This window comes from Miniopterus schreibersii (assembly GCF_964146895.1).
Source record: "Miniopterus schreibersii genome assembly, chromosome: 3".
Classification (NCBI taxonomy): Eukaryota; Metazoa; Chordata; class Mammalia; order Chiroptera; family Miniopteridae; genus Miniopterus; species Miniopterus schreibersii.
The window spans coordinates 67,801,888-67,814,755 of NC_138103.1; the positions used below are offsets into that span (position 1 = coordinate 67,801,888).

The window sequence follows — 12,868 nt, forward strand, 5'->3', positions numbered from 1 at the left end:
GGATAACGGGGTGTCTGCCGCACTTCCTGAGTCGCTGTGACTCAGACATCTGCTATGTCCCTGGTCATCCAGCTTGACCACAGGCCTGCCCGGAGAGTTCTTCCTGCGCAGAGATAAGGTTTGCTCTTTTCTTCTTCCTTGTGGGTGACGTGACAATCACCTTTAGGATTGGCTGAGAAATGCTGGAGAAATCAGTTTGGGTCGCTGTGATCATAAACACGCTAAATCGCAACTCATCTTCAGCTGTGAAATGAACGTTAGAAACTGCACACAGGCTGAAAACTCTTCACGCGGTGGCTCAAGCAAACCCGGGTGCCGTCTGCAGGAGGTCACTGGCCGCAGGCACGTGTCCCCTCCAGTGCAAGTTTAGTTCCTGCGTCTTTCAGCAGGAAAATGCTTTCCCAGTTTTAGAACCCACTTAGCTAATTTCTCTTCCCTGCCTCCGGTGGCTTATCTCCCTGAGCGCATGAAGCGAATGTCTATGGTCACTGAACACATTTCAAGATTTTCCAGGCTCCAGCTTCTTTCCTTCTCTTTCCTTGCAGCCTAGAGACGGAGCAACAGCAGGTGGAGCAGACACTGGAGAGTGGCATCCCTGGGCGGTGACGGAGGCACAGCGGCCTTCACCGAGAAGGGAGCTTTGCTGTCCCCTCGGGGAAGGACACTGCAGTTTCCAGGGGCCAAGGTGCAGGGACTGGCCTGTTCCTGGCTCAGGGGCCTCTGACCCCCCCCCCCCCCCCAGCTGAGCCGTGTTTTATTTCCAGGCAGGGCCGCCTAGGGGAGGCAGCTCTAGGTAGACATGGTGAGTGGGTGCCCTGGAAGGGAATGCTTCTTACAGAAAGAAAATGCTAATCTCTTCAACAGAACACTTCCTCCCAGAGGAAGTCATTAACATGTGGGTCTTGAAGACCCGCGGGCCTGCTGCTGACCTGCCACCTGGACGGACGGGTCTGGGGGCCGCTGATCCGGCCGCTCTGGCTTTGGGGGGCGGTCTCTCCAGCTCAGACTCTACGTAAAAAATTTAAAATATGGAACAGACTTGTACGGGCTCACGGTGCGGCTGCCGACTCAGTGCTCACACAGGACTTCAGAGGGCACTGTCCGTCTGCGTTTGCAGGGCGCGGAGCCGCTCCGCCCGGTTCCAGCGGAGACCGCGGGCTGGGGGGGGGGAGTGGAACAAAGGACCGACCGTTTTGGTTTCCGCGGGCTGCGGGCTCCGGGAGGCCAGGCGGTGCCCCCTCAGCCTCTAAATCATGTCTGCGCCCGGGTTTCGAAAGAAGGGGGGCCGGGGGAGCGGGCGCGGGGCGCGGGCCGCTGCGGGGAGCCTGCGCTCCGCGGGCAGGCGAGCCGCTCACCCGGGCCGCTCACCGACGGCGCGGCCCCGCGACCCCCGCGGTTCACCCACAGACTTGATGCCAAATCCTAGTTGAAAACAAAACACAAACCAACCGCCCGGACGTGTGCACTCCCCGCGGAGAGGAGCCCGGGGCCCGAGGCCCAGCCGTGGGCTTGTGCGCGGGGCCCTCTCCGCATCGCACTGCTCGCTCCCGCACGCGGCGGGCAGGCGGGGCCGGGCCGCGCCGCTTCTTTGCTGAACTTCGAACTCACGCAGCTGGGCGGGCAAAGGCGGGAAGGGTCCCGTCCGAGGGGCGATCGGGGCCCCGTCGCTAGGGGGGCGGCGCGGCGGCCGCTCGGAGCAGAGCGCCCTGGACGCAGCGCCCCCGGCGCTCGGCCCTCCGCGAGGCGCGTGGGCGCCCCGGGCAGCGGGCGCGGCTCCGGGCGCGTGGGGCACAGTCCGCCCGCTGCTGCCGCACCCACCGGGGTAGGGAGGGATGGAGGCCACCGGGGAAACGCCTGGGGCTGGGGTCTGCCTGGCCGGCCCGCCAGCGACGAGCTCCACGGCCGGCTTTGCCCAACCGGCAGTGTCCCCGGAGGGTCCAAACTTGTGCCCCCTCCCTCGCCACCGTCCTCCCTCCGGGTGTCCCATCCAGCGCGCGTGCCGCGCCCCCCGCTCGCTTCTCGCCACCCTTTCTGGGCGTCTCGGGGGCTCCCGCCGCGCGGGGCGCACAGCCCGGGGCGTCACTCCCCTGCCGCGGGTCCCCCGGCTCCGGGGGACCCATTAGACGGGCTGGCCAGAGCGGCTCAGACTCTCCGACCCGGGAAAACTTGTTTCCCTCGCGGTCCCCGAGGGTTGCAGCTGCTCGCTAACGGCTGAGATCCCGCGTCCGCTTTGTCTCCGCTCCCCGCAGCCCCCTCCCCCGCTTCCTTTCCCGATTAACTCCCCCGACACGCTCCTCTGCGGCGCTCGCCGCCACCCCGCCCGGCCGCCTCCCGGCGCTTCCTCCCGCCCCCTCGGGGTGTCACTCTCGGCCGACGCGCCTCTCCCTCCGCCCCGCCCCTCCGCGCTTATAGCCGGCGCGCCGCGGCCGGGCGCACTCTGCTCGGGCAGCCGGAGAGGCGGCGCGGCGGCGCGCAGACCGGTCCAGACGCCAGGCGGCCGCCGGCGCGCGAGCGCGTCCCAGCTCCCTCCCCGAGCGCACAGCCGCCTCCTCGCGGCGCCTGCCGCCGGGCTCGCCCTCCGCGCCGAGACGCGCTCCGGGCGTCGCTCCCCGGGCCGCACACGGGCTGCGGCGTGGGCATCGCGAGGCCGAGGCGAGCCGCCGGGGTAGCCGGCCCGAGCCAGCGCCTCGGGCGCGGTCCTCTCCGCGGCTGGGCAGTCCTTTCGCCCGGGCAGTCGCTACCGCTCCCCGGGGCCGAGACGTCCACTTTGTCGCCTCCCCGCCCGGTGACCGAGGCAGGAACCCAGCTAGTTGTGCCCCGAGGCCATTCGCCACTGCTGTAAGTTTTCCCCGCTGCCCCGGACCTGTTGCGGGCGCCGCGGGCTTCTGGACATGCCCGGCCTGCGGGGGTGTGCTCGCGAGGGGTGTGCTCGCGAGGGGTGTGCGTGCGCCCCGGATCCGGAGCCCCGACTTAGGCGGAGATGGGGAGCTGTTGTTGGGGCGGAGACCTTTGTGTTCTCCGATGACCTCCCACCGCAAGCGGGGGCCGGGCATCGCCAGAGGGGCCCCCTCTCGGCGGCGGGGCGCCGGGGAGCTGCTGGGGGACCGAGGAGCGGGGCGAGGGAGCGGTGACGCCCCCCCTCTGCGGAAAGCAGCGGCTCCCGGGGCGGACTTCCCGCTGCCCGGGCCTCGCAGTCGCCGGGCCGAGAGCGCGGATGGCTGGCCCACGTTGCGCCCGACCGGCACAAGGAGCGCTGGGCCACGCGCAGAAATCCCTCCTGAGGACACGGCCACTCTTGCGAAATGTCTGTAGGAAATGAATGAAAACTGTTGTGGTGGTGTTCTTTTTGGTCTCAAAAATTAGTTTCTTCTCATGTAAGTACAGTATGTGGCCTTTAGGGTAACATTATTAGTTTCGAAGGACAGGACTTGGTGGGCGGGGCGGAGGTGAACCATTGAACTTGTCGGGCTTGTAATTTGGTGTCTCCCTGAAAGGAACGGTGGCGTGTTAAAGAGCTGGCGTGTTAAAGAGCGTTGCAAGTCAAGTGTTTTAGGGGACAGCATGGTGAAATGCTTTTCCTGTTAACAGGAGCTTTTTATAATGTTTCATTGTTACCAATAACGTAAGTGCCCCCCCGCCCCGCCCCCCCCCCCCCCCCCCCCCCAGTCTGCCTAGTTTCTCCTCTGATTGCATTGAAATCAGGTCCAAAACCTAAAGAGATGTGACAGGGACTCAGAATTGAAGGCAGAGAGCTTGGGTAAGGAGCTCTAAGTGAGCTGAAGTTACTGTAACTAGAGGCCCTTTTGATGTTAAGGGTAATAGCAGCCCTTTTCTCATCTTCTTTGTAGGTGCAGGTTAAGTATATGTGTGCATTTTTTGGACACTTACTTGGCATGCAGATATTTCTCTGGGGGCTTAGAAAGTGCCAGAAGGATGATTTATGTTGAAGGTGTGCTTAGTGACTGTGTAAATGATTTCTGCTGATATTTGGATGTTTGCTAATTTTAAACCAGAAAGTAACTTTTCCCATGGGTCTTCAAGTGTACCTTTTATTTTAATCAAACATTGTGGCAAGAATGTTGGGTTTTGACAGTGGCATGCTTCTCCATCTGGATGTTATCCAAGATGACAGGTTAGGTTCTTCCTTCTGGCTTTATGGGTCAACCTGGAAAATACAGGTGCGTCAACACAGGATGCATAGAGATGCAGATCCTAAGGTCTTCTTAGGTTGTGAGCCGTGTTGGACATCATCGGGTATCTAATGCTCAGGGAAATGTGTTCTGGCTCCTGAGGTTCCTGCCCCATGTGCTTATGGTGCTTGTGCACCTTGTTTGTGTAGGTCCCCCATTCTTCAGCCAGAGCTACATTTGTTCTTAGCCTGCAAGGAGACAGCTTTTGAGGTTGCTTTGGAAGCATTAGCTTAAAAAAAAAAAAAGGTGTAGCTCCTTACTCATTTGGAATTTTTGTAAGTATTTATACCGTCTTTTGAGGTTCAGGCTTAAAATCTTTCTCAAAGTGCTTCAGAAGGAAGGAATGTACTAGTTCAAATGACCACTACAGTGGTAGAGCATCAGTGATGCTGCTAGATGTTTTAACACTTGGGAAACCTGGTGCATTCACCAGGATCCTCCCCCTTGTTCTCTGCAGCATTGAGCACTGGTTGAAAAAAAGGACTGTACCTGTAGAGGCTTGGCTTGAGGTGGGGGTGAAGCTTGGCTCTTTTACCATTTGCTATATCCAGGAGACTAATGGGTGTTTGTCAAGTCTTTGTAACACCAGAGCCTGGGACTTTGTTGCTTATTTTCTTCCACTGAGCTGTGTTTACGCACAAGGAAAAGTTACATTCCAAAATAAAGGAAAACAAGTTACATCACCTAATGGTATGTGGCTTATGTGTTAAGGGCAAGCTAGGCACCTGCTTTTGTTTTCTGTGACACAGCTGGTCAGGGAAGTGCAGTGTAGTGTCTAGCCCATGAATCTGTGGTAAGTTACGCATTTGCATTTATTGATAATTCCTGGGATACATTAAAAATAAATATCTGAATGGTTGAAGGAAACAAACAGGCCATGGGTTTCAGCTGGCTGTTCTGAGTTCGAATAGATACTGTAACCACCTAGTTTACTCTCCTGGGATAAACAACTTCTTTAGGAATCTTTTGACAGGCAGGTGCTTGAAGCCTTTACTCCTTTGAAGTAAAAGAGAGGTAGGGTTTGTATGTGTGTGTTTTAAAGGATGTGGTTCCATTTTTGAAGATAGGTGATAGGGATTTCCTATACCTTTAGCCTACAATTTACTTACTGAGGAAAGCCAAAGATAGCATTAGATTCTGCTATAATTTCAATTTAGACACTGAGGGAAAAAAAAACTTTAGTCAGCAAATAAATTCTAGGGTAGCCCAAAATTAACAATGGTTGGCAAAATACACACACATGCATATATACATATACATACGTGTGCATGTTTTTTTATTTAGATAAAGCAGTGTTTGCATTTTGAACTCCCTATATGCAGATGGCAGCACTAGCAGGTACACAAGAACGGTCTTGGTGATGCACCATCTAATCAAAAGAGAGGAGCAGATAGATCCTTTGTTCTTGCAACTGGTTTCCTAAGAATTGATATAAAGAAGGAAGAACAGAAAAACAGCACGCATGTGTATGCCACTCAAAATATTCTTCCTTTTATGTGCCCAAATCCTCATTTTGGAAGCTGTCCAGAGCAAGAACGATGGGTGGTGATTGTGGTCAGAATCTATTCAGTGTTTTCACCAAAGCCTGCTGATCGGTATATGGTAATGTTTGTATTGGGCCGCTTTTAGGACTCTGTAGTGGCAGAGCTGTCTGGTTAGGAATGATTTGTAACATTTAAATAAGGGTCCTATCATTGGAGAAGTTGCCTAAGCCTGTCATTTTAATATTACATTTCCCACTTACTGTATATTGCAGGGAGACCGGAACTTACCCAAGGAATTCTTAATGGAATTAATTAGTAGGTGTTTGTTTTACGCATGGCTTTATGCTGCATAGGGCATTCTAGCTGGTGCCTGTCCCGGCGTTATGAGGGCTGGGGGCCTGGCATTTTGAGTGGCCTGCGGTGAGTCAGCTGGACAGGGACGGAGCTGTGAGCATGAGACCTCGCTCCTCCTGGCTTGTGCTGACGGACCATTCTCCAGGGCTTCGATATCCTGAAAGTCGGCAGTCAGGTTTTCCAAGATGAACCAGCTTTCGAGCAGTGATTTCTTTTAGACGGCGCAGAGCACAGCCTGACCGTGAACGGCTGTCCTTACGGACGGGTGCTGGCTCTGTGCGGGAGCGGCCGTCGGCTGTGCGGGGCCGTGGGCAGCAGAGCTGAGGGCAGGGCGTTCGGGTTCCTGTCCTGGGGGATCGCTGCTTGTTCTGCTGTTTCGAGCACCCGCTCAGCGGTTCTGTGTTGTTGTTTCAGGAGCGGAAACAAAATGTCCGTCAGCGTGCACGAGAACCGCAAGTCCCGGGCCAGCAGCGGCTCCATCAACATCTACCTGTTCCACAAGTCCTCCTACGCCGACAGCGTCCTCACGCACCTGAACCTGCTGCGCCAGCAGCGCCTCTTCACCGACGTGCTCCTGCACGCGGGGGACAGGACCTTCCCCTGCCACCGGGCCGTGCTGGCCGCCTGCAGCCGCTACTTCGAGGCCATGTTCAGCGGCGGCCTGAAGGAGAGCCAGGACAGCGAGGTCAACTTCGACAGCTCCATCCACCCCGAGGTCCTGGAGCTGCTGCTCGACTACGCCTACTCCTCCCGGGTCGTCATCAACGAAGAGAACGCGGAGTCGCTGCTGGAGGCCGGCGACATGCTGGAGTTCCAGGACATCCGGGACGCCTGCGCGGAGTTCCTGGAGAGGAACCTGCACCCCAGCAACTGCCTGGGCATGCTGCTGCTGTCCGACGCGCACCAGTGCGCCAGGCTGCACGAGCTCGCCTGGAGGATGTGTCTCAGCAACTTCCAGACCATCCGCAAGAACGAGGACTTCCTGCAGCTGCCCCAGGACACGGTCGTGCAGCTGCTGTCCAGCGAGGAGCTGGAGACAGAAGACGAGAGGCTCGTGTACGAGTCCGCGATCAGCTGGATCAGCTACGACCTGAAGAAGCGCCACTGCCACCTCCCGGAGCTGCTGCAGACGGTGAGGCTGGCCCTCCTGCCGGCCATCTACCTCATGGAGAACGTGGCCACGGAGGAGCTCATCACCAAGCAGAGGAAGAGCAAGGAGATCGTGGAGGAGGCCATCAGGTGCAAGCTGAAGATCCTGCAGAACGACGGCGTGGTCACCAGCCTCTGTGCCCGGCCTCGCAAAACCGGCCACGCCCTCTTCCTCCTGGGGGGGCAGACTTTCATGTGTGACAAGCTGTACCTGGTCGACCAGAAGGCCAAAGAAATCATCCCGAAGGCCGACATCCCCAGCCCAAGAAAAGAGTTCAGTGCGTGCGCCATTGGCTGCAAGGTGTACATTACTGGGGGCCGGGGCTCCGAGAACGGCGTCTCGAAAGACGTCTGGGTTTACGACACCCTGCACGAGGAGTGGTCCAAGGCCGCCCCCATGCTGGTGGCCAGGTTCGGCCACGGCTCTGCGGAACTGAAGCACTGCCTGTATGTGGTCGGGGGCCACACGGCCGCCACTGGCTGCCTGCCAGCCTCCCCCTCGGTCTCTCTAAAGCAGGTAGAACATTATGACCCCGCAACCAACAAGTGGACCATGGTGGCCCCGCTGCGGGAAGGCGTTAGCAATGCGGCCGTGGTGAGCGCCAAACTCAAGCTGTTCGCCTTCGGAGGTACCAGCGTCAGTCACGACAAGCTCCCCAAGGTTCAGTGTTACGATCAGTGTGAAAACAGGTGGACGGTTCCGGCCACCTGTCCCCAGCCCTGGCGTTACACAGCCGCAGCCGTGCTGGGCAACCAGATTTTTATTATGGGGGGGGATACAGAGTTCTCCGCCTGCTCTGCTTATAAATTCAACAGCGAGACTTACCAGTGGACCAAGGTGGGAGACGTGACGGCGAAGCGCATGAGCTGCCACGCGGTGGCCTCCGGAAACAAGCTCTACGTGGTGGGAGGGTACTTTGGCATTCAGCGGTGCAAGACCCTGGACTGCTACGACCCGACGTTGGATGTGTGGAACAGCATAACCACGGTCCCGTACTCGCTGATACCGACTGCGTTTGTCAGCACCTGGAAGCATCTGCCTTCTTAAACGCAGTCCATCCTCTAGAAAGGTGGGCAGGAGGTAAGGAGTCGGGCTAACTGTCAGCATGCGTGTAATTAAGCTAGCCGTGTAAGTGTGCGTGTGGCGTGAGGTGTGGTCCATATAGCCTATCCCGTAGAACCACTACAAAAACTGTAAAAATGAAAGAACTTGTATCCCAGCACTTAAACGGTTGTATTGACCACAGCTCCCCCCTGCCCCCCACTGTAACACTGTAAACCAGTGGTTCTCGGTCTTTACTGAGCCTCAGAATCTCCCAAAGAGCTTTGCAAAAACTACCCAGCCCAGACACTTGGTTTCATTTGGTCTTGTGGGGCCCAGAATCAGCATTTTTAGAAAGTTTTCTGGTGATTCTAATGCACCCCAGGCTGAGAAACCCTGACCTATGTTAATAATGCCAACTGGTAGTTAGCGAGCCCTCGCTGTGTGTCTGGAGCTGGGCTGTGTGTTCGCATGGATCACTTCACTGAATCTTCACAACAGCCTTGTGAGACGCTGTTACCAGAGCCCTTCATGGATGAAAACACCTCATGCACACAGAGGTGAAGTTGCCCAAGGTCATAGAGTTTAGCAGTAGGCGCAAGAATTGGTCAAGAAATCCACCCAGGCAGCCGGGCTCCAGGCACTCGAGCGTTGTGCTGAACTGCCGCTTAGTGAACTTGAGCTTCATATTGGTGTGAAGATATTTGTTAATATTCACATTTAGCTTCCTCAAACCCTTCCTGGAATGAAGTATGGTTTTTAAAAAATTGAATGCTTAAATTTATTCTTAGATTATTCTCTCCAGGATTATTTATTAGCTTATTTAATTTTTTCTCGAACGTATTAACTTTGGAGGGACATTTAAAAGGCCCTTGTAAAAGGCCGCACCTGCATTGCATACATTTGTCTGATGCGTGGATACGCTGAGCCATCTAAGCTGCTCTTACAGCAGCCTTTCAGAGTTAATCAGACAGGCCGGCCCTATTGTCGGGCCTAACAAAAGTTGTGTTTCTGTGTCATATATCTGAGTACATAATGGTTGTCTTGTGTACTTAAGAGTATATTATACTCTTGGCTCAAATAATTAATAGGCCTCCACAGCTCAGTGTCCGCTCGGCCGCCGTTAAGCGTTCCTAGGACCGGGCCCGGGAATCACTTCAGCACTGTCTAAGGCAGCACAGAGCACACAGCCTGTTGATTGGTTTTGGTGACTCGGGGGCTTATTCCATTACTAATAGCAGAATAAAATTAAAACTCTGCTTTGGAGGAACTACAACGAAAACCAACTTCTTACTTGGAAACTCTGGGCCCTGTTTTCCGTAGTATGCGTCAGACCTTTGAAGGGAACTTACAAAGAGAAAATGAGAGCTTAGGGGTCGTTGCAAGCTGAGTCGAGGGGGCTCTGACTCACCTGTCTTTTCTTCCCTCCTCTCTCACAGCTCATTTAAAAACACCACGAAAACTGGCCTCGCTGTCACCCTTAATCCTTCTACCTGTTTCATTTCTGCAGTTTCTCCTCCAGCCTATTCCAGTTAGTAGAGTTCTTAGCAATGTAATGTTTCCTCGGAATGAAACGCAGGAGCAGTCAGAAGCCTCCTCTGGGGAGCAGCTTGGCTCACAGCGTCCACACCAAACTGGTTTTTGCAGCCTTGCTGGCATCTCAGTAATCCTGAGTAAACAAGTGCTCTGAACGTGGTTATTTCTTTTGTGATATGAATGCGTGACTCACCTCCAAAGCTGCTTTAAAGAACCTCCTAGGGTAAAGCATCAATTAACAGCACACTGAGTTGGGTGTTAGTCCAGAACCGACTCTATTTGCCCATAATAATAAGGGGAGCCATAAAATTGCCAGTGGTGGCGGTACTTCAGAATGGCAACTGGTGGAATGGTTGGCCTCCTTGGAGCAAGGTAAGGACGTTAAGGCCGAAAGAGAGACCACGTGCATTCTGGTTCTGGTTCTAAGCTGGAGTCTGGACCTTTCTGGATTTCGCTCCTTTGTCAAATGAGTGGTTTGCATTATGCATCCCCTAAGATTTGCCCCAGTTCAGACCTGGGTAGATGGATAAATAGGGAGGCAGGGGAGGGAGTGGCTAGAACGCCTAGCCCAGCGCCTGGCATACATTCAGTGTTCAGTGCTCTCGGGCTTCTTTCCTCACTTCGGTTTAGACCTGAGCCTGCAGTGGAATTAGCTTTGTGTGTGGGGGGGATGAAGTTCCTCTGACTATCATCTCTCGTTATCTTTATATTTCCTTTTCGGTGCCTCATTTTTCTCAGCCCAGAGTATGCAAACACTGGAATTCATCGTATCCGGAATATTTGAATCTCTTCACATGCTTCCGGTGCCTTGGAAACGGAGGGTATCTGAAGTGTTAGGTTCTGGGTGAAATCACATCCTCTCCGCCTCGGTGCTGCCAGCCGGAGTCGAGCATGTAACGACGCACTCGACGCGGCCGGGGTCGCCCGCCTTTGTAAAGGCGGTGCGGGTGGGCCTGATCAAAGCCGCTCTTGCGGTTTCCCACGGGGGGGGGGGGGGTTTAAACTGCCCAAGTTGACTGCACACAGATATTTGTTAAAACGCCAAAGCGGGATGGAGTGAGAGGCGGTGCAGTGTAGGTGTCAGTCCTAAGCGGCAAAAACTTCCAGGAGGACATCTCTTTGCTCTCCAAATGGAGGTGCTGAGGGAATTAATAGTGTTAACAAAAAGTTTGCCCTGGTCCTAAAGCTCATCCATCTAGGAGATTCTAACGGACTCCTGCCGCTCTGTCAACGGGTGGGAGGGACAAAAGGGAAATTACTTTTGATTAGTCTGCGTTTTCATGGTGCTGTGTGGCCCCAGCCGGCCAGAACTTAGATTTTGCTTTGCATTTTTCTTCCTTTTTTAGAGTTTTTCTTTTCTTTTGGTGTCCTTTTCCCCCCTCCCCCCCGTGTGTGCAGCATCTTGAAGTTTTATTGTATTATTACAAGATACATTCTTTTGGCCTAATGTTGATATATAGGTTCTAAGGAGGTGGGGCCAAGGGGATGACACCGTAGTCTAAGGAATGCCTTGAAAGCTTGAATCACTGTTATGAAACTGCCAAAAGAAACACTGATGCAATGAATCAGACTCCTAAACACACAAAAGCGAGGAGAATTCAGGGCCAGGAACGAGTGGCCCCTCCTGAATTCCCTTTGTGAATAGCTGCAGCGGCCGGATGCAAGTTCCTACCCGGGCTGAGTGTGAGGGTGAGCGTTTGCAAGGCAAGCCATCTGCAAAACGTCCCCATATCGCATTAGACGTAACCGAGCGGGAGGGGTGGGCACTGTGAGGAAATGCCAGCTCCCATGACGAGTGGTTATGGCGCCTTGAATTTGTATCCACACTTGACACTGGCAGATCCCGCAGGTAGCTGCTCCGTGTACCTAAGCCGGCGTCTCCCAACTGTGGACGGACGAACTTTGAGAATAAGTCCAGCCTTGGGCTACTGAGCCCGGTATGTTGTCATATGAAAGGAAGCGAGACTGATTCCTGCCATAATGAATAGCAGAGATGCATTTAAATAAGAGGATTAATACGTCTGCCGCCTATATGGTAAACAAATTGAATTTGGAACCTGTTACGGTAAACGGGCCGTGGAGGTTTGCACAGGAATCTTTCCTGACCCTCCGGAGATTGCTTCCCAGTAGCTCTGTTTAACCACACAGAGGAATTACGAATGTTGGGAGCAGAAGGTGGCAACTGGTAGTAAGATCTAGACGTATAGGTGTGAATTTGAACACACGTGTTTAGGAAGGAAGCGAAGATCCTCCTTTGGACACCGTTGCTCCCGTCCGGCCAGCCGTCTGCATGCATGCGTGTGCGTGCGTGTGTGTGCGTGTGTGCGTGCGTGTGCATTCAAGGCAGCACCTCACGTCTTTGCACAGCTCCTACTGAACATGTTGTAATCAAGACCTTCAGAAGCAATACTGACCAGTGCTGTCCTGAGTTTTATTTTTAGATTTTGAGGATACTAACAAAAATCTTTTTCCTCTGTTTTAGCTCAAGAAACGATTTCTGTTTTTGAGAGGCCAAATTTAACGAAGAGAAAGAAAAAAAACGGAAAAGAAGTTGCTACAAGACCTGGATTGTACCATCGGCGGCACCTTGTAAATGCTCTAACTGGACATGAAGGAAGGGGGTGGGGGAGGGGTGGGATTTTCTGTGCAAGTAGCACATGGTTTAAATATGAATGAATGAACCTGTGATCCAGTCCTTGTCTTGTAATTGTGGATTAATGTCAGCGTTAATCAGCCCCTCAAAGGGAGAGAAAAGCCGGGCCTTTTCCCTTGCTGTACGATATTCAGCATTTGATTTCCATGGGCTCCACCATTTATGTGTAAAATTTGAAATGGTTGTCACCTCTCTCTGAGGAGCGAGCTTGAAGCCTCCACGCCAGCTGCTCTTGGAGATTGAAAGCCCGACTGTGGGGCCAGGAGGGAGGCTGGTGCTGGCCGCAGAGTGAGGAGCCCTGGGCCCTGCCGGTCTCTGAGGGGCTGTGCTCCCCGGGAAGGGTTCCGAACAATGGGGACATTGTTGGTAGCTGTTTGGTAGATGATCTTTTCTATTTATAAGTGACTTTAAACTTTCCCTTGGCTGTTAAGAAATTTGTTATAGATTTAGCTATTTATTG

At 54.2% G+C, this 12,868-nt stretch overlaps 1 protein-coding gene across 2 annotated transcripts; it reads left to right on the top strand.

Moving 5' to 3' along the window:
* Nucleotides 1–2,440: 2,440 nt before the first annotated feature.
* Nucleotides 2,441–12,326, top strand: ENC1 (ectodermal-neural cortex 1). 2 transcript variants are annotated; one of them, XM_081131450.1, is made up of 3 exons: nucleotides 2,441–2,838; nucleotides 6,443–8,258; nucleotides 12,238–12,326. In XM_081131450.1, exon 2 carries the CDS (start codon nucleotides 6,456–6,458, stop codon nucleotides 8,223–8,225), a length of 1,770 nt encoding a protein of 589 aa, XP_080987576.1. In that variant the 5' UTR covers nucleotides 2,441–2,838; nucleotides 6,443–6,455; the 3' UTR covers nucleotides 8,226–8,258; nucleotides 12,238–12,326. The 2 variants fall into 2 exon arrangements, with proteins under 2 accessions (XP_080987576.1, XP_080987577.1); XM_081131451.1 differs by having other exon boundaries at nucleotides 2,446–2,838; nucleotides 6,443–8,247; nucleotides 12,238–12,322.
* The last annotated feature ends 542 nt before the right edge of the window (nucleotides 12,327–12,868 follow it).